The sequence below is a fragment of the Eretmochelys imbricata genome, chromosome 1 (assembly GCF_965152235.1).
Source record: "Eretmochelys imbricata isolate rEreImb1 chromosome 1, rEreImb1.hap1, whole genome shotgun sequence".
Classification (NCBI taxonomy): domain Eukaryota; kingdom Metazoa; phylum Chordata; order Testudines; family Cheloniidae; genus Eretmochelys; species Eretmochelys imbricata.
Genome location: NC_135572.1, coordinates 232956202 through 232983844, shown reverse-complemented (window position 1 = coordinate 232983844; position 27643 = coordinate 232956202). Strand labels below are relative to the sequence as shown.

Below are 27643 nucleotides of genomic sequence, written 5' to 3'. Positions count from 1 at the left end.
CAGTGGTGCTGCAGTGCTAAGGCAGGCTAGTCCCTACCTGTCCTGGCTCCTTGCTGCACCCCAGAAGCAGCCAGCAGGTCCGGCTCCTAGGTGGGGGGCTCCCCCAATGCGGCTCCACGCATTGCCCAGGCACCAGCTCTGTACTCCCATTGGCCAGTTCCTACCCAATGGGAGCTGGGGGGCAGTGGGGAGTGCCTGCGAGTGACAGCGGTGGGTGGAGCCTCCAGGCCCCCAGCCTAGGACCCGGACCTGCTGGCTGCTTCCTGGGCATGCGCAGTGCCACTACCAAGACAGGCAGCCAGCCTGCTTTAGCCTCATAGACTGAACCGCCCGAGGTAAGCCCATGCCCCAACCACGAGCCCCAACCCCCTACCCCAGCCCTGACCCCCCCCCCCAAACCCAGAGCTTCTTCCTGCACCCCAAACCCCTCATCCCCAGCACCTGCCCAGAGCCTGCACCCCCAGCCCAGAACCCTCACCCCCCCTGCACTCCAACCCCCTGCCCCAACCTAGAGTCCCCTCCCACACCCTGAATCCCTCACCCCCGGCCCCACCCCACAGCCAGCACCCCCAGCCCAGAGCCCTCACCCCCTCCCACATCCCAACTTCCTGCCTCAACCCACAGCCGGCTCCTGCACCCTGAACCCCTCATTTCTGGCCCCACCCTGGAGCCCACATCCTCAGTTAGAGCTCTCATCCGCTCCTGCACCCCAACCCCCTGCCCCAGCGCAGTGAAAGTGAGGGTGGGGGAAAGTGAGCCACTGGGGGAGGGGGAATGTAGTGAGCGGGGGCGGGGTCTTGGGGAAGGGACAGGGCTAGGGTGTTCAATTTTGTGTGACTAGAAAGTTGGCAACCCTAAAGCAGAGTCATATCAGGGACACAGCAAGCACATAGCAGGAGCCCCCTTACTTATGCACCTGTGCCTGGGGTGGGAAAACTACAGCAGAGTGGAGCTGTGGTGGGCCGCCTGGAGCAAGGAGGCTGCCCTGAGGGGGCTGCTGTCCCAGAGAGGAGGCAGAGCTGGTCAGAAGTGGGAAGCTGCCAGAGGTCCCTGAGCAGGATGAAACTTGAAAGTGAGGACTGAGTTGAAAGATTATCTGTTTACTTAAGAAACTGAACCTCCCTGAAAGGCACTGCATGGGGCGGTGTATTTTAGAACTGGGGAGAAGCTGTGCTGGTGACACCCTCATCTAGAGTACTGTGTGCAGTAGAGGTCACCACATACAGAGGGTTCAGAGAAGGTCCTTGAGACTAACTCTGGAGTACAGAAAAACTATCATGAGGAAGGACTGAAAGGAATGTGTTTGTATTAGAAAGGAGACATGATAAAGTTATATCACATAATGAATGATCTGAATGCATGGGTCAGGAAAGTCTGTTGGCCCTGCCTCAGAACACCAGCACAAGGGACGTTCAATTAAATTGAAAGATGGTGCTAAGCTAGCCTTATGGGCTACAGTGGCAAATTCAACATTAATAAAAGAAAAAACTTTTTCACACAATGTGTGATTTATGCCCACAGGATGTAATTTAGGCCAAGAATTTAGCAAAATTCAAGGAGAGATTGGATATTTATATGAACAAGAATATCCAGAGTTGTTAGAGCTAATGCTAAAAACAGTATGGGGAGAGAGAGATTCATGCAGCAAGGATGCAACCAAATTTAACTATGGGTACGTCTACACTACCCACTGGATCTGCACGCAGCGATCGATCCAGCAGGGATCGATTTATCGTGTCTAGACAAATCGATCCCCGAGCGCTCTCCTGTCAACTCATGTACTCCAGTGCCGTGAGAGGCACAGGCAGAGTCGACAGGGGAGTGGCAGCAGTTGACTCACCGCAGTGGAGACACCACGGTAAGTCGATCTAAGTATGTTGACTTCAGCTAAGTTATTCACTTACCTGAAGTTGTGTAACTTAGATCGATCCCCCACCCAGTGTAGACCAGGGCTATGAGAGATAAGAATGAGACCTAATGGGGGGCAGATTGTTCCATCTCTGCCTACTGCAGGCTTCTAACTCTTCTCAAACATCCAGTTCTGGCCACTGTCAGAGACAGGATACTGGACTAGATGGGTCTGTTCTAGTACGGCAATTCCTGACTATGTAAAGCAACCTTTCCACCCTCTAAGTTTTGGGCCCTCCGCGTCTTATTGTAGAAGGTGGGTTGATTTAAAATCATTCATTTTGAATCTTGTTTTGCCCCCCTTTTTCTTTTTTAAGTCTCCCCCCCTCACTCCCCCGAAGATAAAAGTGATTCTCATTAGTTGGTGTAATCTGATATTTCTTTTTGCTAAGAAGGAGGGTACACTACGCCTATACACATTTAAGACATTATATAGCTTAACATACTTTTTTTCAAATCTATAACATACATTTTGTTGATATAAAATGGTGAATAGTTCATATTTACCAGACTATAATTGTTACTTATGATTTGTATCAAGTTGCAGTTAGATGAAAACTGAAATTCAATTAAATGCACAAAGCCAGCATTTTAAATTTGCTTAAGTAAATATAACTACCTTACATATGCTGGATTCAGAAGAAAAAAGTAAGTTTATCAAAACAGGCTGTGTGTTTAACACTGATTTATTAAACAAAGGAAGGTTTCAGAGTAGCAGCCATGTTCGTCTGTATTCGCAAAAAGAAAAGGAGGACTTGTGGCACCATAGCCACTGAATGCATCCGATGAAATGAGCTGTAGCTCACGAAAGCTTATACTCAAATAAATTGGTTAGTCTCTAAGGTGCCACAAGTCCTCCTTTTCTTTTTGTGAACTCTCAATATGTTTCTCAGCTTTGAATTAACTAGCTGGATAAACTGAAATGAAGAAAATACCCTCATCTGCACCTGCAGATGAGGCTACTACTATCAACAGGTCATCAACAGACACTGGCTACAGTTTAGCTAGCAACTCCCACCCATTCAATGGCAAGGGCACCAATTAGCGAGTTTCATATACAGGACTAGAGGTAGGCTCTCAGGCAGAATGCTTAACTGTACAGCATTAGTGTGGAATGCGAGTTCTGCAGAGAGGTGCTTCTCCCAGCTTGTGCCCCTGGGGCAGGGAGTCAGAGTGATGGGTCGTCCAGCTTTCATCCAGATCACACCACGCGATCCATTGTCTACAGCCAAGCTCTAGGATACAACCACATTTGCTCCAACCCCTCAGACGGAGGCAAACACCTATCAAGCATTCTTACAACTACAATACCCACCTGCTGAAGTGAAGAAACAGACAGAGCCAAAAGAGTACCCAGAAGTCACCTACTACAGGACAGGCCAACAAAGAAAATAACAGAACGCCACTAGCCATCACCTTCAGCCCCCAACTAAAACCTCTCCAACGCATCATCAAGGATCTACAACCTATCCTGAAGGACGACCCATCACTCTCACGGATCTTGGGAGACAGGCCAGTCCTTGCTTACAGACAGCCCCCCAACCTGAAGCAAAATACTCACCAGCAACCACACACCACACAACAGAACCACTAATCCAGGAACCGATCATTGCAACAAAGCCCGTTGCCAACTGTGTCCACATATCTATTCAGGGGACACCACCATAGGGCCTAATCACATCAGCCACACTATCAGAGGCTCGTTCACCTGCACATCTACCTATGTGATATATGCATCATGTGCCAACAATGCCCCTCTGCCATATACATTGGTCAAACTGGACAGTCTCTACATAAAAGAATAAATGGACACAAATCAGACGTCAAGAATTATAACATTCAAAAACCAGTTGGAGAACACTTCAGTCTATTTGGTCACTCGATTACAGACCTAAAAGTTGCAATCGTTAACAAAAAACCTTCAAAAACAGACTCCAACGAGAGACTGCTGAACTGGAATTAATTTGCAAACTGGATACAATTAACTTAGGCTTAAATAAAGACTGGGAGTGGATGGGTCATTACACAAAGTAAAACCATTTCCCCATGTCTATTTCCACCCCCCCACGCACTGTTCCTCAGACATTCTTGTCAACTGCTGGTAATGGCCCACCTTGATTATCACTACAAAAGGTCCCCCCCCCCCCCCCCCCGCTGGTAATAGCTCACCTTAAGTGATCACTCTGGTTACAGTGTGTATGGTAACACCCATTGTTTCATGTTCTCTATGTATATAAATCTCCCCACTGTAGTTTCCACTGAATGCATCCAATGAAGTGAGCTGTAGCTCACGAAAGCTTATGCTCAAATAAATTGGTTAGTCTCTAAGGTGCCACAAGTACTCCTTTTCTTTTTGTAAAAACCAGGAATCCCTGGGGGAGGAGGGAGGTATTGAAGAGACAATGCAGGGGACTCAGAAGACATACAGCTAAGCCCTCTGAGCCAAGTTTATATTCAGAAAAGAGGGAGATGAGGGAGCAGGAGTGAAAAGAAGGAGCCAAAACCCAGGGTAGGGATAGCAGTAGTAGAGTGGGAACTTCTCTATACCTGTGGTACCCCATCACCGTAGTCTGAGTACCTTAGATCACAGCCCCACGGTGAGGTAGAGCAGTGCTGTTATCCTCATTGTATAGATGGGGCACTGATGGGGACACAGGCTAAAGGACAGATTTTCAGGCACCTAGTGGGATTTTCAGAAGTGCCTAGAAGGTTAGGTACTTTGTAAACCCCACTAGATGCCTCTTTGGGTGCCTAAAAACCTTTGAAACTCTGTCTCTAAGGCATTGACCTGAGGTCATATAGAACGAAGAACAGAAGTTGTAGACACAGAGTCCATAAAGTGAACAAATTATTGTTATGATTTGTATTATTCACTGGGCACTATCTGTGTGCTCAGCACTGTTCAGAATATGCCAGTAAACGTAGTTTTGGAGCCAATGCATACAAGATGTGTAACTCTGGATAAGATGGCTCAGATATATAAATATTAAGTGTATAGTTATTGACCACACATTATCACAGTGAACATGTGATAACATATCTATGAGTGAAGGCGCTGATGGCGATAAAAGTTTTACTTGATTAAAGACTAGAAGATTTGACCCTCCAACTTTCTTTCAAGAGGAAAAGCTGCCCAGAGCTCTTGTGCCTGTTTATTTTCCTTTCCTGCCTGCAGTGGCCCTGATATACCTCAGAACTCTCAATTTTTCCCCCCTCAACTTTAAAACATGAAATTTTGTAGGTGTTTGGTTTAAAATATTCTCCTGTGAAAACTGCAGCTCAATCACTGTAGTGTTATGTTTAAGGCCCTTCTGGAAAGGGACTAGCCTTTAAACAGAAGTGAAAATAGTGTTACTAACTCTCATGATTTTGTCATGAGTCTCATGATTTTTGTGTTTTGCTTAAAGCCCCAACTCCTGGAGTCAAGTGGCTATGTGATGATTTCAGCCCTCATTCTTAAAGAAAAATGAAGTTTCTAGCCCTTGTGGCTGTGGAGAAAGCATCAAAATGTGACCCCAGGGCACCCTAAAGGCTTAAAAAGCAGAACGTAAATAAAAACATTATTTTTACATAATCTCATTATTTTAAAGCCAATCTCATGATTTTTGGTGAGCCTGATTCATAGTATTGCCAACCCCAAATATTCAAAAATCATGAAAGACTAAGTGTGAGTTTCACTCCTGTTTAAAGTCTGTTTCTAGTCTATTTGTAGTGAGGTAAAACCCCTACAGTCCCAGGCAGGTGCAGTATAAACTCATGGGAACATGCCCTAGCAGGATGTTTCCAGAAGTTAAATGAGCTATTCCAAGCTTGATGAACTGCAAAAAGAGTCATACAAAGTAACCTAGATTTTTCTACAATTGTTACATTCAAGAGTTAGTAACAAAGTAAGAATATACATTACATTTTTAAACCTAACCAGTATCCCTTAAGTGAATGGACAGAATATTATTAGAGCTGAGTGGATCTAATATTTATTTATTTAATTTTCTATTTCTTTCTTTATATAGGAATTAGAAATTATCTGACAGGAGCACTGCATCTAAGTTATCTGCAAAAAAACGAGTTTTCAGGTGCCCAAGTAGCCTCTGGAATCATAGTTAAAGTTGTGCACGCTCCCCCACCAAAATCTGAAATGGTGCCCCTGTTCAAGGATTTCACAGAATCTCAGAAATGTAGGGCTGGAAGGGACCTCGTGAGGTCATCAGTCCAGTGTTTCTCAACCAGGGTCTCGGGCCCTGTGGGGAGTAGGTTTCAGGGGGTCCACCAAGCAGGACCAGCGTTAGACTACCTAGGGCCCAGGGCAGAGAGCCTAAGCCCTGCCATGCCCTGGGCCCCTGCCACCCGTGGCTGAAGCAAGAAGCCTGAGCAACTTAGCTTTGTGGGGGCATCCTGTGGTTTGGGGGCCCAGGCAATTGCTCTGGTTGCTACTCCTTAACCCCAGCCTTGGCTTTTATATGCAGAAAACGGTTGTTGTGGCACAGGTGGGTGGTGGAGTTTTTAATAGCATGGGGGGAGGGGGGCGGGAGCACCTCAGAAAGAAAGGCTGAGAACCCCTGGTCTAGTCCATCTGCCTTTCTTTAAAACTTCGGCAGCAAACATGCACTGCTTACCATTATTTGTTACTTAACTTTAAATCAACAGATTATACTTGGGCCTTAATATAGGATCCTAATTTCAAATATTTGTATTTTAAAAAAGAAATATATTTAAACAAAAAACAGGCCTGATTTTTATGTATATAAATAATCGATTTTTATCCACCCTTGTTCAGTGCAACCACAGGGGGTTCATTAGTTACATGCCCCACCAGCCTAGAGTACAGTATCAGGAGTGCAAGGCACAAACCACCAGGCCCTCTGCCTGTGTTGCCAGAGATCCTCTGCCCCCCCGGTCACTTTGCACCCTGGTGCCTAACCGACCCCGTCCCTCCACTGTTGCTCCTGGTACCAGCCCCCTGCTTCTTTCCCCTCCCCCTCTTTGCACCTTAGTGCCTGTCCCCCTACTCCCTCCCCCAGTGTTGCCCCCGGTGCCAGCCTCCTCCCTTCCCCTCCTTTACACTCACCGGACTCCAAAGTTGCACTTGCCCATGAGGTTAAGCTTGCAGAAGTGGAGGCGCTGGCAGCCCTCACACTCCTTGCGGACGCAGAGCCGCAGCGGGGACACAGCCAGCACCCAGCGGGAGCCCCCCTCCTTGTGCACCAGAAACCTCTCGTGCCCCACATCCTGCAGGATCTGCTCCAGCTGCTGCTCGGAGAGCTCCACGTGCTGGGGGATCTTGCTGTACTCCAGCCGCCCCCCGTTAGAACACAGGACCTTGGTAATGAAGCTGCAGACCGCGGGGTCAGACATGTTTGCTCTCGAGCCCAGGGGGTTACTGACTAGGCAGCCTAACACGGCTGCTACTCTAAAACCGGACTAGGCAGCCTCTCCGCCCGCTCGCTCGGTTTCGTGGGCGGATCAGGCTCCTCCTCCCATCCAGCTGGAAAGAAGAATCGAAACTGAAGGCAGAAAAAGTATGCCTTTGGGTGACGGGCGGCAGGGCAGTGGTTTAAGGCAGCAAATTAAAAAGTGATAGCATGCAAAATATGTAGGAAGAGTGAAGGGTATTTTTATACCCAGTCTATTTCTTTTTGAAATGTGGGTGCCTTTGCCCTTTTCTGTGACGTGCGTTTATTCATTCCCACTTGTAGAATTGCAGTCGAGAAGGGGAAAAGACATCTTCTCCTTTACAGAATAAAGTTATCCTGGATCTAAAGCTAAGGGATACAAGTTGCAAACTAGAAAGATGTTATTATCTTGACCATACAGTGGAGGAGGAGCAGCAGAAGGCCATTTAAACTGGGAGGGTCAGTTTTGCCCTTTCTGCCTGACCCTCCTCTTCCCCTCTCTGGCACCAACCACTACCAGCAGCAGCCTGACCCTCCTGGCCCATGCACCCTTACACCCATCCCTTCTGAATGTTAATGAGTGGCATTGCAACCGTGGGGGCATGGCCAGAAAATAATCAGCGCCACGCCCTGGGTAGACCCTGGCCCTACAGCCTCTGCAGTGAAGATTAGGATAAACATGTTTATATGCAGGTAATGGGTGTGGTAAGAGGAGGCCCTGAAACATAAGCCCTTGTATCAGAGGTCTGGTATGAGACCCAAGCCCTGAACTAAAGTAATGGTCAAGACTTTGCTAGCATAAATCAAAGTTAAGCTGTGCGCCAGAGGGAGGCCCTGCTCACAGAAGCTGGCAAGGCAGCTGACATTGCAATTATACACATACCCAAAAACAGGTACTATGCACTAGTAATATAAACATGTGCCAGGAATGGTACCGGAACATTTTGATACAAGCACATTCCACATAGATAACAAGGAACAGACTGACCCATCCTAAAGATTGCAGCAGGAGGGTAATATGAGAGAGTTGTTTTGTTTGAACCAACATGTACAAGGTGAGAGGTGGTACCCTAACATGTAGAGGGGTTGCATAGGTCAGGAGCAACGTGTAACTTGGTTGTACATGTGTATAAAAGCATACCCTTGAAGAGTTGTCTTGGACTGGCCTAGGGGGCAATGGTAAGTCCTGCCAATGACTGAGCTGGTCCGTTGTCAGGGAGCACATACGTACTAGCAGAACTGTAGTTATCTGATCTGGGGAGCTAGAGACTGTTTTGCTTGGCAGTAAGCCTGGCCGGGTGCCTTCGTACCTTATCAGAGTCTGTGGTCATTGGGGATTCTCTCGGGGTCTGCTGTGTCAGTGATCTGCAGAGCTGGGGCAGCATATAGATGGAACACACGCATGCAGCCGATTGTTATCAACATTGAACAGAGCTGAGCACAACACTGGTGACGTTTGATGACAATAGGTGAAAGCTCAAAATAAATGTAAAAATCCTATTAGTCCTGAGATGGTTTTTTGAGCCAGTATAATATAACCGGCAAGAGCTATAGCACACATAACTTGTGGGCTGCATGTATAAGAGTAAAACCAAAAAAAATAAAAAAAAACCCAAAAAACCAACCCCCCCCCTCAAGCTTCAAATGCATCACTGAAGTCAATGGTGTTACATTAGATGAATATATCTTTCCAAATCCACAATCCCCGGCTAGACAAATGATTGTGATGGACTCTCAGTGGACACTAAGAGTCAGAAATTTCCCCTAGGTTGTGAGCACGCATGTGCGTTTCAAAGCTATAACTTAAATAAGAAGGAAGAAAAGAGTGCTACCATTCTGAAATATCGTTTATGTAGGACCTACACATTGTGTCCTTGCCATTCCTTCTGCTAGCCATGAAAGCAGCAGCTAATTAATACAATCTATGTGCGAAGCTGTGCTGATATAATAAACGATTGCGCAGAACCAAGCAAGTAAATAAGTTTTGTTAATTTCCAATGAGGTTTGTTTGTGGGGGGAAAAGAGAGAGGTGGGAAGGTAAACACACATTGAGGAGAAAAGTCAGTTGTGGTTAAACTGAAAATTTAGAGTAAATCCATAAAGGAAGAAATTTAAATGTTAAACATTTAAACAATGCAGAGTTAGAAGATTAAACTAATGAAGTTAACTTGTCGTTTAGTATTAGGAAGTTACACACAAATACTGAGGGCATGTCTTCACTGCAGCAGCGCTTTAATGTGGCTGTGTAGTCACGGCACCGGTGCTGGGAGCTATAGAAGCTCCCACCTCCACGAGGGGAGTAGCTCCCAGCACTGGTGCATTGTCTACACTGCCACTTTACAGTGCTGAAACTTGCAGCGCTCAGGGGGGGTGTTTTTTCACACCCCTGAGCGAGAAAGTTGAAGCGCTGTAAAGTGGCAGTGACAAGGCCTAAGCCACTTGTACTATTTGATGAAAACCAATTAACTTATGTGGCATGTGAACCTGCTCTAATCTCCTTTTCTTTGTAAACCATTACAACGCAAATCACAGTAACTAAAGTTTGTTTTTGTTTGTTTGTTCATATTACAGCTGAAAGTTAAACAGGGACTTCATTACATGCATTTCTGGAATGTAACCCAACCCTGAACATATGTTTTCAGGGTGATCCATAATTCACCACTGCTGCAGTTTCAACAAACTCAGTGGTCCAGTGAGAATACTAATATTTTGCAATGTCTTCACACCACTCCTCTTCTTACAGGTTACCATCATGTCTGTGGCTGCTTGAGCAGCAAATGCCTAGAGCTTGGCCCATTGCCGTGCCACACAAAACTGAAGAAATTAAAGACTTCCTGCTCACAGCCGGGAGATAGGATCCAAAATCTGTTAAGATCAAGAATCAAAAGACCATGAAATTCAAGGTGTGCTGAAGCCAGTACCTACCTATACCAGGGGTCGGCAACCTTTCAGAAGTGGAGTGCTGAGTCTTCATTTATTCACTCTAATTTAAGGTTTCATGTGCCAGTAATACATTTTAACGTTTTTAGAAGGTCTCTCTCTAAGTCTATATTGTATAACTAAACTATTGTATGTAAAGTAAACAAGGTTTTTAAAATGTTTAAGAAGCTTCATTTAAAATTAAATTAAAATGCAGATCCTGGGGTGCACACACCCCTGGGGGGTGCAAAATGCCTCTTCTGGGAGTGAGACGTGAGACTTTAAGAAGGTAAATCATCAAACACACACAAAATTAAGCACAGGCACATAAGTACAACTACTTTCATTAAACCTATGTATTTATTAACATTATATACATTTAATTATTACTGTAATATACAAAGTTCTTAAGCTAATTGTAGTGTAATTTTTGATAAGGGCTGCAGAGCACTGGGCTGACTGCCAGTACCCCAAGCTGGCAGGAGGATGACCAGAGCCGGAGGCCCAGACCCTGGCTGGCAGGGGGCCTGGCAGCTGGAACCCCAGACTAGCAGCGAGGTGAGTGGAGCCCATGCTGGTCCCAGGCCAGCAGCAGGCTGAGCGGGGCTGATGGCCGGGACCCCAGCTGGCAAGGGGCCGATGGCTGGAACCCCAGACCATCAGCAGGCTGAGCGGGGTGGCAGACAGAACCCCAGACCGGCAGCAGCTCACCCGCTGCTGGTCTGGGGTTCCGCCGGCTCCTGCCACCTGGGGTCCCAGCTGCCAGCCCTGCTCAGCCCCCTGGGGGTTCTATTTACCCAGGCAGGCAGCTGGCTGAGCAGGACTGGCAGCCAGGACCCCGGCTGGCAGCAGCATGCCAGTAAAAATCTGCTCATGTGCTGCTTTTGGCACACATGCTGCAGGTTGCTGACCTATACACTCTGCTCATCACAGATAAGGAGAAGGCTGAGAAACTGAAGGCATCCCAGCCACCTGGTTTGACTGTGGAAGAACTGAAATGAACCAGTCATGCACAGAGCTTTTTTCATGTATTATAATAAAAAAAGAGGGAACTTTTTTTTGTTTTTCTTTTTAAAAAACACCGAACAGAAGCTTCAATGTAGACAGAGCACTGGAGATTGTACCATAGCAATATTGCCAAGCCAAGAGATGACCTGTACCTGCCAATAGTGGGATGGGGGAGAGGAGGGATGCAGAGTGAGGGAAGCCAACTTCAGCAGTGTTACTGAGCATGCTCGTTGACCCTCCATGCAACACCTCTGGCCAAGCCCAAATGTTAACACACAAAAAACCACACCATAAGAGACAAGGTTGATGAGGTAATATCTGTTATACCACAATGGCTAAAGAACAGAGTAAAAGGAGCAGTTAGAGGCAAAAATACATTCTTTAAAAACTGGAAGTCAAATGCTACTGACGAAATAGAAAAGAGCATTAATTCTGGCAAGTGAAGTGTAAAGGTATAATTAGGCAGGCCAAAAAAAGGAATTTGAAGAGCAACGAGCAAGACTCTCAAACTAACAGCAAAAAATTAAGTAGATCAGAAGGAAATCTGCTAAACAATCAGTGGAGTCATTGGATGATCGAGGTGCTAAAGGAGCACTCAAGGAAGACAAGGCCATTGTGGAGAAGCTAAATGAATTCTTTGTATCAGTATTCACTGCAGAGGATGTGGGAGATTCCCACACCAGAATCATTCTTTTTAGAAGGCAAATCTGAGGAACTGTGCCAGATTGATGTGTCAATAGAGGAATTTTTGGAACAATCAATAAAACAGTAATAAGTCACCAGAACCAGATGGTATTCACCCAAGAGTTCTGACAGAACTCAAATATGAAATTGCAGAACTATTAATTGTGGTATGTAACATCACTTAAATAAGCTTCTGTACCAGATGACTAGAGAATAGCTACTTTTTTTTTTAAACTTAAGGCTCCAAAGATGATCCTGGAAATTACAGGCCAGTAAGCTTAACATCAGTACCATACAAATTGTAAAGAGAATTCTCAGAGACAGATTAATATGATTTATTGGGGAAGAATCAACATGGCTGAAGAGCCAAAATCCCAATAATATTTACAGACGCTCCCCAACTTACGCAAGCATTCTGCTCCGGAACACCTTGCGTAACTCAGATTTTGCAAGAGTCGGAAACGTATCTGACCATTATACCAAAAAAAAAAAAACACCCCCACACCCATCCTATTTCTAGCTTATGGAACTTTTTCCGTAAGTGCAGATTTGTGTAAGTCGGGTTTGCATAACCTGGGGAGTGACTGTATGCAAGATCCTGACCACTGAGTCTATTAAGAATCTTTCACATAAGCCCAAACTCCACGGTCTGCGGCATGAGGCCTGATTAACAATGGACAATACATGGCTAAAGAAAAGCTGGGATAAGCAGGAAGCAACTTTGTTTGTTCAACTATACATAAAATAAGCTGAGACAGCATAACTCCAGGTGGAGAGCAGTAATTGGGAGGCTTATCGTGAGTTATAGACACAGAACTCGCTGAGAGGGGCATTGAAGTCTGCTCCCTGGTTCAGGAGGAGATAACTGTACATACTCCCCGAATGCTAACCAGGGTTTAGGGAGAGGCCTAACATGACGTCATGAGTTATGGCATCCGTCCCTCACAGATGCCAATCCTAGTTCGCAGAAATGCATTGGTAAATCATACATGATTGTCATTGCTGTGTACTGTTTACTGTTCTTTTTGCTTTAAGACCCTCCAGGAATGTAGCTGTGGGCGAACCTGTCTGGAAAGAGCCACCGTCATTTCTATGGACCTGGAATCAGGATATAACTTACACATTGCAAGAGGAGAATTTTGAGGGATAACCCCTGTGTATTCGCTAACATGTTAACCTGAGCTGGGGCGGAGCCATTATGGAATCTTTTAGACTATTGGCTTGTTGTGCTAATTTTGTCTTGCTGCTAGAACCTATCCAGAGTCCTGGGAATTCCCACCCAGTCACTTCTCTCCACCCATTGGCACCCTATCATAAATCAATTGTTTAGCAGCATCTCACTGAGCCTAATAAGCGAAGGGACACTCTGCCAGCACTGTGCGTAATAAACCCTCGTGCTTGACTCTACATGATGTCGAACTTCTGTTCCTTCAATGCCTGTGACATATCAGGTTACAATCCAGACTTATGAGCAGCTGTCTCACGCTTGCCCTGCAACATTGGGTGCTTTGCATTGCCTTGCTGAAGGAGTTCCCACCTGGGCTCCTCACAAACAGCCTTCCAGCCACACATGAGTGTTTGTGTGCAATTGCAGCCTGCCAGCCACACTTGGATCACCCTCTGGCTCTCACCAGCCTTGGTTATACTACAAGGTGACCCCAACACACCCCCAATCTTAGATTTCCCCCCAGACATGTATGTCCTATATTGCCCAACTTTCTTCTTGACAATACAGATCATATAAAGTCCATTATTTCTTAGAATAGAAATAATATGCACTCAAGTTGCCACCCCAAATAGTGTTTCCCAGACACTTTATTTTATCTAATCCAGTGTGTTTAAATTAAAGTACAGTTAAAATCTCTTTGTAGTTAATAAGTGAGTACAAGTAATGAGGCATAAAAGTCAGAAATGATTACATGAAACACAGCTAGCATGTAACTCAAATTGTGTTAAATTCGAAGTAGAGTTCTCACTTTCAGTGGTCTTACTGACCAAGCTCCTTAGGTCAGGACCCTCTCTCTCCCCATTCCCATCACACTGGTGGCACCTAAAGCAACAAGGGAAGTACTTGTTGGATACTGGGAGAAAGGTTCCTGAGTTAAGAAGCTTGGTCATCAGTTTATCAAGACTACCCCCAACTGGAGCTGAATTATCTGTACTCTCCAAGGGACTGGTCTTCTGTGCCCCAACAGAACCTTATACCATACTAACACATGGAGAACTACAAGAAATCTTTCACAACAATGTCGTCACCCATGATTACCATGTTCCCACCGACAGTCATAGGAAAAAAGAATCTGACTGGACATCAAAAACCACACTCTTGATCATAACACTGATTGCTTCAGGAAAAAAAATTGACTGTGAAATCCTGAAACATCACATCTACCACAATCTCCCCACTGCTGAGAGGACAGCTATGCAGAAAATTCTACCACCAGATGCTGATCAAATTAGCAGACAAAGGGGAGGCCCCCCAATCATAGTCTCCAACTGCGATGAGTACATTAGCTAGGCCACAGGGCCATCCTTAGTATTTATGGGGCCCTACGCAGTATTAAACTGGTGCCCCTATGCCTGACGGCAGCCTGGGCTCGCAACCCGGGGTGGAGGGGGGAGGCAGCAAAGGATACCGAGACATCTGGCCTGCTTCATGGTGGCGGTAAGTCACAGTTCCCCGCAGAGACCCCAGTACCCTCTCTCTCACGCAGAATGCGTGGCACTGGTATATTCAGCTCTGTGAATATGGCCCCTGCCTAAGGGGACTGTAGTGTGCACTAGGTGTACAGGACTCAACTTGCTTTTACCTGGTGGCATGGGCAGTGGGTGAAGCTGCCACATGGGGAGGCTAGCTCCCCAGCCCACCTCTGCCTGTAGTCCCACCCATACTCCACTCCTGCTCTGCCCCAGGCCCTGCCTGCTCTGCCCCAGGCCCTGCCCTCTCCCCATTGTCCCCCTATTCTCTTCCCTCCCCCACCCTGCTCACCCTCTTCCAGCCAAATCCCTGAACCCAAATGAAGCAGATAGCATTTGGAGAAAAAAACAAAACATTTTCTTTAAAAAGAAATTGCAGAAGAGGTGGTTTTTTTGTAGTATGTTTTCCATTGCATGCCAGATGTATGTATATGTGTGTGTGTATATATATATACACACACACACACACACACGTATACATACACACACACACACCCCTGTGGGTTGGCAAAGGCCTGTTAAATGGCTTCATTACCACTTGAATGGCTCTTTAACAGTTTCAGTGTTCTGCTCATAGGTCTGGAGGGCTGAAGGCTTTTTCACTTTTAAGTTACTAGATCCCGCTGGAGTAAGAGTCATCAGGCTGCAGCAGCTAGCTGTGGGAACCAGCAGGAAGGGTCAGAACAGGAAGAGGAAGAGCCAGGAGAGTAGACACGCGTATGCTGTGTTTGTCAAGGACTGCCCTGCCAGGCCAACCAACAACTCTCCACGACCTCCAACTATAAAGAACTCAAAGAAGATCCCGTACTACAATTTATCCAGGAAGTTAAGGATATCAAAATCCTTCCTCAAACAACTCAGAGAAACTCTACAACCTCATCCCCCATGAATCTACCTCAGGGACCTTCTACATGCTTCCCAAAATACACAAACAAGGGAAACCCAGGCAGAGCCATTATATCTGACCACAGCACTCTTATTGGAGAATATCAGGACTCATAGAAACCATGCGTAGGAGGTTGGGAAACCAGAAGTGTCTGGGAGAGAAGGGGGAAAAAAAAAATCAAGATGATTCTGGCAGATTCTATACAGAACTCATGGCAGGAGTGGTAATGGAGGAAAGGCATAGTTGAATCGGTCTGACCAAGTAAGAAGCAAAACCTTGCCCTGGGCGTGGTGAGCTAGGGCTGTCTGAAGCAATACATGATGCATTTTCTATTTGCTTAGAGGCAAATAGATTGCTGGTTGGGATTCCCCATAGAGTACACAGTCATGGAGCTCCCACTTGTGGTTGACTGAGAAATATCGGAGAGAATCTGTGAGCACATTTTGCTTCCTCAGGAAATAGGCTGTGGATAGGGTGATTTGATTGCTGATACACCAGCTCCAGAGGCTGACTGCTTCTGCACACAGAGAGGCAGATCGTGCTCCCATTTGCTTTGTTGGTGTCAAAGACAGTTATAATGTCAGACAACGTTACAAGGACATAGTGAATACAGAAGAATGGAAGAAAGGACTTGCATGGCTTCTGTACTTTTCGCAACTCCAGGATATTGATGTGCATTCTGGCCTCTCGAGATGTCCATGCATATTGTGCTATGTGGCTGTTCGTGTGGGCTCCACAACCGAATACGGATGTGTCCATAAAGATGGTCCTGTCAGGAGAGGAAGGGAGAAAGGGGACAAACGCATGCCTAACACTGATTTGTCCAGCACAGTAGGGAAGACAGTGCCTCAGCCAGAACGGTCATCAGGAGGTTCATGGAATGACAGCTTGGGGAGTATACCTACTGCAGCCAAACTTGAAAGCAATGAAGGTGGAGGCTTGCGAATGGAGTGACAGTGCATGAGGCCATATGACCTGAGAGAGAGAGAGAGAGAGAGAGAGAGACGTTTTGACCGTTACTTGAGGGTTGCTTGTGACAAGAGCTAGGATATTGTTCATGGTCTGAATCCTGGCTGTAGGCCAGTATGCTCTTGGGGTGATAGAATTTAAGGTTGCCCTGATGAAGTCCAGAGATTGTGTGGTAGTTAGAACAGATTTCTCGATATTTATGCTGCTCCCAGTGAAGAGAGGAGATACAGCATCATGGAAGTTGATGCATAGGTTTCCTGGTGGGATGTGGCAACAAGGAGCCAGTCATCCAGACAGGGGAAGACAATGAAACCATGATGTCTGATGTGGGCCACTACATCTGAGAAGTGGGGTTTTTTTTAACCCACAAAAGCTTATGCCCAAATAAATCTGTTAGTCTTTAAGGTGCCACTGGACTCCTCATTACAACTGAGAATATCTTGCTAAAGACTCTGGGGTCGATTTCTATTCTGAAGGGGAGAACTCTATACTGAAAATGGTTGGAGCCCACCATGAATCTGAGAAAGCATCTGTGAGAGGGATGAATGTCTACAGGAAAGCAGGTGTGCATCATATCAAGAACTGTGAATCACATGCCCTTTGCTAAAAGATCGCTGCTAACGTGACCTTGTGAAATCTAGTACACAAATGAAGCAGTTGAGATGGTGGAGGTTGAGGATTGGTCTCCAACCGTCCTCCTTTCTGGGGATCAGGAAGTAGGTCGAGTAAAACCCTCTCCACCCCTGGTATTGCAGAGGGTCGTATCTATTACTCCTCCCTGTAGTAAGGGGTTCACCTCTTGTTTAAGAGTGGTCCCTGTAGAGAGGTGGGGAATAGGTGGTTGATAGAGGCAGATATACAAACTATTGTATAGCCAGAGTAGCTGAGGTTCAGTTCCTACTTGTCCATTGTTATTGCACTCCAGTTGTTGAAAAAGTGTGCTAGACGGTGTGGTGGTGGGGGGAGGGGGGAGAAAAGAGAGTTGAGAGGGCTTAGTGTTTTGTGATGGAGATTGAGATGCTGAGCCTTGTTGCAGAGGTGTAGGGAAACTCTCACCGACATAGTGCTGTCTACACTGGTGCTTAGGTCTGTGTAACTTACATAGCTCAGGGGGGTGACTTTTTCACACCCCTGAGTGACATAAGTTATACTGCAATAAGTACTAGTGTAGACAGCCTTAGTAAAACCACCGCCTTTTCCTTTTCAGTTATATTCTGTTCCAGTCTCTCGATAGAGGTGGACCAGTCTTATGAGCTATCAAGCCAGTCCATTTTCCCCCAATGAGCCAGACATTTAGCTTTCTTTTCCCCCACAAATAGTTAGTTCACTCAATCCCAGTGGCTGAAGGCTGCAGTGTCCTTTTAGAGTCTCCTTCACTAGGCCTATGCAGTTGCTGCATTTCAGTGTATTGCTGGATTAGGACCCCAGATTCATCACTAGTTGGTGACACTTGCTCTACAAACAAAATTTGTAGAAACCTCACAAATGGCATTCCGACTAAAAATTTTTACTAACCATACACAAACATGCCAGGCCTGGCTATTTAGTGTTACTCTGGCTGGTTTCTAAAGAGAACACTCCTAAAAGGCTCAAACTATTTCAAGGGACCCTATCCAATTCATATACACTACCGGGGCAAAGGGAGAAGCAGGGAAGGAGGACTACAGCTTTCTCTTTTCCTGGAAATTTCCAACTTGGGAGATCCAAGTGTTTTATTATTACTTGTATTACAACTAAAATTGGGACCCCCTTGTGCCAGGCTTTCTGCCAACAGATGGGCAAACAGTCTCTGGCCCAAAGAGCTTAAACTCTAAATAGACAAGACGGTCAAACAGTGACATGGAAAAGGACTTGCTTAAATTCCACATAGAAAGGCAAGGGCAGAGTAGTATTTAGGTGTCCTGCCTCTTAGTCTAGTACCCAAACCATTGGGCCACATTGCCTCTCCAGCTTATGAGAGCAACAATCCCCAAGGTCTGCTCACACTAACATATGACAATTACACAAACAGCAAAACCAAATGGAGCAGCTGATTTTCAGTACATTGCATGGGGGTGGGGGAGGAGGGGAGAGAAAAGAAAAAGAGAAGAGATCAAGGCCTAGTAGTAAGCTAAAATATGAACATTTTGGTGGTGGGTGGGTGGCCTTTGGGTACATCTGCACTGAACACTCCTTATGGTGGAGTGTAGAGTACATACACTGCACACCCCCTAGCAAGGGTACAAATAGCAGTATAGATGGTGAGGCACTGCTTCTGTAAGTAAACACATGCCAGAACCTTAGGGTGTGTATCCTACGCTGCTCTCCACACGCCCAAACCACTGTCTACAGCTATTTTTAGCAGTGTAGCCTGCCACTGCTGGAGTCTTTTCCAGCTGCAGGAAAAGGCTCTGGCAGGTGCCCCGTTGGAGCCTTTCCCCACTGCCTCGTGTGGCTACACACTACAGCAAAGTCACAGCCTGCTTTTAACTGCAGCCTGTACCTACATGTACCCTACATGCTGCTGCTGCGTGTGTGCAGTGTAAACAAAGTATCTTAGGTGCTTCACTTCTCCTGGCTTTGTTGAAAGAAGAGTATAGAAATGTCCGCTCATTTAGTTTGCAGCCACTAGATGGAACCAACACACCTTTCATTGCCTGTGTTAAGATTCACTTTGAAGAAAACACAGATTTCTGATACTACTTTGGCTGTGACAGCTTCATATCATAGAATATCAGGGTTGGAAGGGACCTCAGGAGATCTAGTCCAACCCCCTGCTCAAAGCAGGACCAATCCCCAATTTTTGCCCCAGATCCCTAAATGGCCCCCTCAAGCATTGAACTCACAACCCTGGGTTTAGCAGGCTAATGCTCAAACCACCAAGCTATCCCTTTCTGATGAGTTCAGTAACAATATGGCCTGCACAGGAGCACAGAGAGAGCTCCAAAAATGTGCATGAGACAAACTCTTAAGTGTTATAATCTGAAAGGCTACAGCTATTTGGGGGGTTTCTGAAGGATTACAGGCCAAAGAAGGTTGTAACAGCCTGTAGTCCACTACATTGGACCTGGATGATCAGACCTTGGGTATTGTCCTTATAAAGCATGGTTGCCTCTAGGAAGGTAGTTTGTCTAGGAAAAAAAAGAGCCAATGATTTGTCAGGTATGCTGTGATATATTCCTGATTCTGCCTTTGAGTCATCTGGTGATATTGGACAAGTCACATAACCCATCTGTGCCTCCGTTTCCCCAACAATAAAATGAGTTTAAATAAAGCCTACTTGAAGGGGTGCTGTGTGTCTTAATGTATTAAATGTTGACCAAGCAACTAAATAGCCTGGGATAAAATATGTGATAAGTACATAAGTGTTAAAAAAACACACTGCTCTCAAAGCTTTGACTGTCACTCTGCTGCACATTAGAACCACTCAGAACTCCATGGCAGCAGAAGGGACAGAATCCAGCTCCTTTTCCAAAAGGTCAGTTACTAGTGGAGCTAAAAGAGAATTTCCACAAATGGTTTTAAGAACTATGACGTACATTTGATTAATAATAGTTTGTGTAACAGTAGAACAGAGGTTCTCAAACTGTGGTCCGTGGATCACCAGTGGTCCGCGAGCTCCATTCTGGTGGTCTGTGGATAGTGCCCTCTAAGGTGCATGCCTGGGTGGCCGCACACGAGAGAATGAAGGACCATGCACCTAATTAGTGGAGCCATGCAGGAAAGACTCCACTAATTAGGTGCCTGGAGAAGACGCACGTGTAAGGTGAGGTGGTGGCCTTGGGGAAAAATAGGTGGGAGGGGGCAGTGGGGTGAGAAGAGGGTGTGTGGGGGGAATTTGGGACATGCAGGGCTGCGGTGGCCAGAAAAAGAGGAGACTTTTCCCAGCTCTAGAGCTGCCTCCTTCCCAGCCCCAGCTCAGGGGCTGCTGCAGCAGGGGAGAGAGGGCACACCCACGGCATTCGAAAGATAAGACTACTGATATTAACATGAGTTGTGTACTTTTATTTGTAGAACAAAAAATGATTTTTTTATATAGCGCTTTTATCCAAAGTGCTTTACAATAGTTAGCTAACGGTACAAACAACATTTGGAAAGATCATTAAGTGGTCTGCCGAGACCCTTAGCAATTTTCAAGTGGTCTGCGGAAAAAAAACATTTGAGAACTACTGCAATAGAACATACAGGCCCCAACCAAAACCAGGGCTCCATTGTGGTAGAGACTGTACATACATACAGTAAAAACCAGTCCTTCCCCTGAAGAGCTTACACCCATAGATAGTAGATAGAGGGCTGGGGGGTGGGGGTGGGAGGTGGAGGACAGACAAAGGAAGCATTGAGTCCTATCTAAAGCTCTACGTACCCTAATATCATTACCACCACCCTTCATGCCCTACATGGGGAACCAGGAATAAAAGGTACAGCTTCAGCTGGTGTCAACCATTATTGCTCTGTTGAAGTCAATAGAATTATGACAGTTTATAACAGCTGAAAAGCTGCCCAAGCTAGATCACTCGTCTACCTTGAGTGAGTCACTGCATCTGCGGCAGAGCAAGGAATTGAACAGCGCTCTAGAGTGCCAATCCAATGCTATATCTGCAAGACTTTACACTTTAAGAGGCCTACTTCCATTTGGTAGAGGATACCAACCAGCTCTTTACAGAATTATTACTTTTTACGTCCTCTGAGAAGGCCCTCTGGAACTTTGCCTGCTTTCCACCAGACATAATTCTCTGTCGACTACTATAGGCACCTTCAGGGGGGCTAGTATTTGAAAGGGTCCTATGATTAAACTGGGCAAAGACCTACTCAGATCAAGGGAAGAAGGAGGACACCAGGAGGGATCAGGATTTGAAAATGATACAAAATGGATGAAAAGTAGAACTATTGATATCACAAAATAGATTTTGAAAATTGATTCCATGTAACAATTAATGACCAACTGCTGTTTGTCTTGGCTTACTGAATATGGTATGTTCTGCACATAACTGTCTGACTATCAGATAATTGAGGAAATTGCTCATGAGGAATTAGTACTGTAGTCTGCAAAAGTCATTAAAGATTAATTTTCCCCAACTTGCATGGGGTGATATTGTGACTGTATTAATAGCAACCACATGGCACAGAGGGATGTGAAAATATTTGATTGCTTAAACCTCGTGGGATGCAGATACTGCCAAACGTTGATTGATAGTCACTTTGCCTTCCAAATAAAAATTACTTATGGAAGTGGTAACTATATATGAGCAGCTCTTCTGAGGTATGTGATTTATTTCTTGTTTTTAATGGATATTCAGCCAATTTATATCTGAGTGACAACAAAGGACCTATTTAGAACCCATAAGGGTAATCAGGATATAGAAGATGGATAATTGTTGTGTAATTCCTATTCTTTCTAGTATATGGTCCTTCCCACTGAAGTGGCTAGTGTCTAATACTTCAGCAGAAGGAATGCCAACCCCCATACTACATCCAGCCAGTTGTGCAGTACTCTGAAGCTGGCAGATGACTTGCTTCCTGATCTCAATTGGCAATTAGCTTACATCTTGAAGCATATAGATTAATAGTGGAACTGGAAAAAACTGAGTCTTACTTAAAAAGTTTCCCCTCCCAAGTTAAGCATGCGTTTTCATAAGACTAATACTTCTGTTCTAACAATAAGAATCTCCTCTAGAGCCTGATCTAAAGCCCATTGAAGTCAATAGGAAATTTTCAATTTCCACGGGCTCTGGATTAGGAGAATCTAGCATTTTTCAGCTAGAGATACTGCTCGAGTTTACAAATGGAGAGAGAAGCACTTTTGAAAACTGCACCATTTATTTTAAAAAAGCATTTCAAACCAACACACCACTATATTGTTTTAAATGTTAGAGAATTATAGAGAAACAAAATATTACAGATAAGAATATTTAATTTGATATAATGAAGGATTAGTTAAAGGGGTTTACAGGTGATTCATATTTTAAAGAGTTTATGATAGACAAGCAAAGGTACATAAGAGCAGCAGCCAAAAGAAAAAAACCCTGAATGTTTGAAGAAAATCTAGCTCTGTTATTAGACACCCCAAAGAATTTAGGTGTTATTGAAATTAAAACGAAAAATTAGAGCTAACTCAAATTAGAAAAAAGCTGTTGTGTTCAAATTAAAGGAACATAATTATGATTCATATAACGGGGAGGGAAATTATTTACAAACCAATTATTAATTCAGGAAACCTCTAGGGTGATGTGAGATATGGAAACAATCTTTGTAAAACCAAAATTCTGCACTTATCAGATTCAAATGGTGGCAAATACAGGCTTGGATTTTTTTTTAAATGTGCAAAATAGAATGATCACAATTAAAATAGATAAAGAAAATAATTAGAGAGGAGGAAAGCTTAATGGGAGTTGAAAGTGTTCACTACTTGGCAAAAAGCACTACCTTCCAGCATCAAGCCCCAAGAAAGGAAAAAGTCAACCAGGGCAGGTGGTGCAGGCTAGAGGGAGGGGTGTCTTGTGGCTAAAGCACTGCATTGGCATAAGGAAATTTAATTCCCAGCTGACTTCCTGTGCCATCTTTTGCTAGTCACTGAAGGCTTAATTTTTAAAGGTGCCTAAAAATGAAGAGAAGCACCTAGGATTTTCACAAGGCCTAGGCACTAACTCCTGCTATTCAAAAATGTCCCTAGGCACATTTCTGCATCTGTAGACTCCTAAATAGCATCAGAAATCTGTCCTTTAGTTGTTACTGTTTATTATTTGTAGGGTGACCAGATGTCCCTATAAAATTGGGACAGTCCCAATTTTTGGGTCTTTCTTATGTAGGCTCCTATTATCCCCCACCCCATCCCAATTTTTCACATTTTCTGTCTGGTCACCCTAATTATTTGTATTCTAATAGCACTTAGAGGGACCATTGTGGTAGACACTACAAATGTGGAAAAAAGACTGCCAATTCTTTCATGGACTATCTAATTAAACAAGAGACAAAGCAAAAAGACAACATTCAAGCATGGTGTGACAGGTACAAGTATTTTTTAGTTACATTAAAAAACTGGGGTATAGGAGGCCATAGATCAAGTGTTGCTAACCCTCATGCTCACAATATTTCCTGTTTTTCTTGAAGTCCAGCTCCTAGTAGTATGTGATTACATGAGAATCAGTTTTCCTTTAATAAAGTCCTCCTCATTGTAGAGAAAAGCTTGCAAATGTGAACTCTAAAGGCTCAAACACCAGAAGGTCAAAGTAAAACCACAGATTTATTTTTCCAATCTCATAATTCTTGGGCGCCTGCCTCATGACTCTTAATGGTTGGGGTTGGCTATGCTGTGGATCCAAAAACTGTATTGTCCTTGCCTTTAAATAAATACAAATATAAAGAGTGATAGAAATACTTAGCAGCAGCATTTCTAGAGATTTAGGTTTGCTAAGAAATTTATGAAATCCTATAAATACATTGTGCCACTTTCTTTTCTCATTACACTGGCATTAATCTAGAGTTCAAACTGGAAAACTTTTTTTTTTTTAAACACGAAGGATAATTAGCCATTGGAACAGTTTGGCAAGTGATGTGGAAACTCCACCTTCACTTGGAGTCCAAAAATCAAGACTGGCTGTCCTAAAGAACACAGGTTTCAGAGTAACAGCCGTGTTAGTCTGTATTCGCAAAAAGAAAAGGAGTACTTGTGGCACCTTAGAGACTAACCAATTTATTTGAGCATGAGCTTTCGTGAGCTACAGCTCACTTCATCGGATGCATACCATGGAAACTGCAGCAGACTTTATATATACACAGAGAATATGAAACAATACCTCCTCCCACCCCACTGTCCTGCTGGTAATAGCTTATCTAAAGTGATCATCAGGTTAGGCCATTTCCAGCACAAATCCAGGTTTTCTCACCCTCCACCCCCCCACACAAATTCACTCTCCTGCTGGTGATAGCCCATCCAAAGTGACAACTCTTTACACAATGTGCATGATAATCAAGTTGGGCCATTTCCTGCACAAATCCAGGTTCTCTCACTCCCTCACCCCCCTCCAAAAACCCACCCCCATACACACACAAACTCACCCTCCTGCTGGTAATAGTTCTGGTTTAACTTGGATTTAAACTTGGAGAGTGGTCAGTTTGGATGAGCTATTACCAGCTGGAGAGTGAGTTTGTGTGTGTATGGGGGTGGGTTTTTGGAGGGGGGTGAGGGAGTGAGAGAACCTGGATTTGTGCAGGAAATGGCCCAACTTGATTATCATGCACATTGTGTAAAGAGTTGTCACTTTGGATGGGCTATCACCAGCAGGAGAGTGAATTTGTGGGGGGGGGGGGGGTGGAGGGTGAGAAAACCTGGATTTGTGCTGGAAATGGCCTAACCTGATGATCACTTTAGATAAGCTATTACCAGCAGGACAGTGGGGTGGGAGGAGGTATTGTTTCATATTCTCTGTGTATATATAAAGTCTGCTGCAGTTTCCATGGTATGCATCCGATGAAGTGAGCTGTAGCTCACAAAAGCTCATGCTCAAATAAATTGGTTAGTCTCTAAGGTGCCACAAGTACTCCTTTTCTTTTTGCTAAAGAACACAGTTTTGTTTAACCACAAATTGTTGAGCTAGATGCAACGTGTAATCTATGGCCTGTGTCATGCAGGTCAAACTAGATCATAATGATCCCTTCTGGTCTTAATTAATTCATAGTTCTTTAAGTCAGTGGTATTACTCCAGGTTCATGATCATGTAACTCAGTGCATAATTTGGCCCTTATCTGATGGCCCTTATAGACTGACCCACCAGCTTCAGTACAAATGAATGGAAATTTTTCCTTTAGGTGATGAACCAGACTACTCTGAACAGTATCTCCATTTTGTATTTCTTTAGCCTTGGAACTACTAGCAAGAGTAATAAGAGCATAAACCCCGGAGAGCGGGAACAAACTCATATGACATTTAGTTAGTAATGCAAGATCCTACCCTCTCAATAGGAGAAACACAGGAAGTGATAGTGGAAGGACTGTTTCTGATCTCTCAACTCCACTGCTATAAATCAGGACTAACTCCATTGAAATCAGTGAGAGCAGAACCAGACCCAAATTTGGCAAAATATCAGTGTATTAAGGGCAAATAATCTGAGAGGTCTTGCCATTCTGAATTGAGCTTGGCTACATTATTTAAAAGTGATAGTTTTACATGGATCAGTAAAATTATGAAATATCTAGGAATCCGAACAAACAAATGGTTAGAAAATGCAACTGGGGATTAGCCATCCAAACTTTTCTTTTGCAGAATTATAGGAATTAAGACCCACTAACGCTAAATTAATGGAGTGAGATTAGTATTATAAAGAGGATAGAGCAGCACAACTGAATATCTGTCCCCCAAATATTGTCAGTTGACGTTCCATATAACTACTTTTATAAATGTCAAAAGAAATGCTTTGGCCTTTTTGTGATAAGTAGAAAACAAATACCCAACAGGTTGAAATGAACCAAATTACACGATGGTGGAAGCAAAGAAGAGTTGAAACTGCCCAACTGAAAAAATCAAATCAAATGCCTGGTAATGTGACACGGATAAATTCTTTACAATTACTGGATGCAACATCAGTGCCCCCAGGGAAATGCAGAAGAATATATTTGTAATGCCAGACACTTAGGAGACTATTTAAATTGCATAAAGATTTTTCACTCCACTAATCTCATTATAAACCATACATAGCAAACATGGAGTGAAGTACATTGTACAACAAAATTGGACCCAGGGAAAGAATCAGAGATGTTTTTTGGGGAGCTTTTCCAAAACAACATAAATGAGCTAATATTTTGCAACAGCTGGATCCAGAAAGGAATTATAACTGTTAGAATTATTTCACAAGGAACATTCAGCCCATGTCTAGACAGGATGTATTTTTCAACCAAGTTAGGCTAATCTGATTGAAAAGCCCATGCATAGTTTAAGAGCATTTTAAATTATTTGAGCTGGTCTGATTTTAGGCTAGAGGGAACCTAGCTTAAAAAGTGCTAAACTGTGCCTGTAACCTGAGTGTTAAGGTGAATTAAGTCAATTGAAAAAAACAACACCATCACCTTTCTGCCTATGTTATAATAATACCTGTCTCTTAATTAGCACTTAGCAGAACTCAAAGCATTTTACAAAAGGAGGTCAATATAATTACTCCCATTTTACAGATGGGAAACTGAGGCACAGTACAGGGAAAGTGACTTGCCCAAGGTCACAAAGCAGGTCAGTAGAAAGTCAGGAAGAGAATCCAGGTCTGAGTCCCAGCTCAGTGCTCTGGCCTCTGGCGTTTTTATTTCCTTCTTCCTTTTTACAACTACAAGCACAAACAGAAGCAAGAACTGACTTTTCACATGTATATAGAACACGTAGAAGTGTAGAACTGGAAGGGACCTTGAGAGGTCAGCTAGTCCAGGGGATCTCAACCGGGGGCCCATGGCCCCCTGGGGGGCTGTGAACTGGTTTCAGGGAGCTGTGGGGCTCTGCAGCTGAAGCCTGCCACCCCAAGTCCCAGCAAACCCGCCAGGCTGAATCTAGGAGTGGAGCCTTGAGGCTGAAGCCCCGAGCCCTGGCACTCCCCGTGGGGCTAAAGCTATGAGCCCCAGTGCCCCTGAGTGTCTGAAACTGGAAGTCGAGCCTCAGGCCCGAAGCCCTGGCACCTCTCCATAGGGTTGAAGCCCTGAGCCCCGGTATTCCCTGTGAGGCTAAAGCCCCGATACTCACCATGGGGCTGCAGCCCCGAGCCCTGGTGCCCCTGCGGGGCTGAAACTGGAGCCATGGGGCTGAAGCCCAGAGCTGTGAGCCCTGGTGCTCCCTGAGGGGCTAAAGTCCTGAGCCCCAGCGCCCCACACAGGGCTGAAGGTGGAGACATGGTGCTGAAGCCTGGAACCCCAGTGACCCTCGCTGTGCTAAAGCCCCGAGCCCTGATGCCCCTGCAGAGCTAAAGCATGGCATATTTTTAGAAAACATCCAATCTTGATTTAAAAATTGTGGGTGATGGAGAATCCACCATGACCTTGAGTAAATTGTTCAAATGGTTAATTACTCTCACCATGCCTTATTTCAAATCTCAATTTGTCTAGCTTCAATTTCCAGCCTTTGGATCATATACCTTTCTGTTAGACTACACTAAAGAGCCCATTATTACATATTTGTTCCTCATGTAGGCACTTACAGATTGTAACCAAGTTACCCCTTAACCTTCTTTGTTAA

At 44.6% G+C, this 27643-nt stretch overlaps 1 protein-coding gene and 1 pseudogene across 3 annotated transcripts in view; one reads left to right on the top strand and one right to left on the bottom strand.

Moving 5' to 3' along the window:
- LOC144269638 (protein mono-ADP-ribosyltransferase PARP12-like) overlaps nt 1-7336 on the bottom strand; it is a 46297-nt gene extending 38961 nt beyond the window's left edge. For all 3 annotated transcript variants that reach the window (XR_013346963.1, XM_077825446.1, XM_077825460.1), the window contains exon 1: nt 6974-7336. Coding sequence is in view for 2 of the 3 variants with exons in the window: in XM_077825446.1 (XP_077681572.1) it covers nt 6974-7260 (287 nt within the window). In the remaining variant the exon portion in view is untranslated. The remainder of the gene's footprint in view (nt 1-6973) is intronic.
- Nucleotides 7337-8215: 879 nt separating this feature from the next.
- LOC144271987 (large ribosomal subunit protein eL38 pseudogene) lies at nt 8216-11218 on the top strand (annotated as a pseudogene).
- The last annotated feature ends 16425 nt before the right edge of the window (nt 11219-27643 follow it).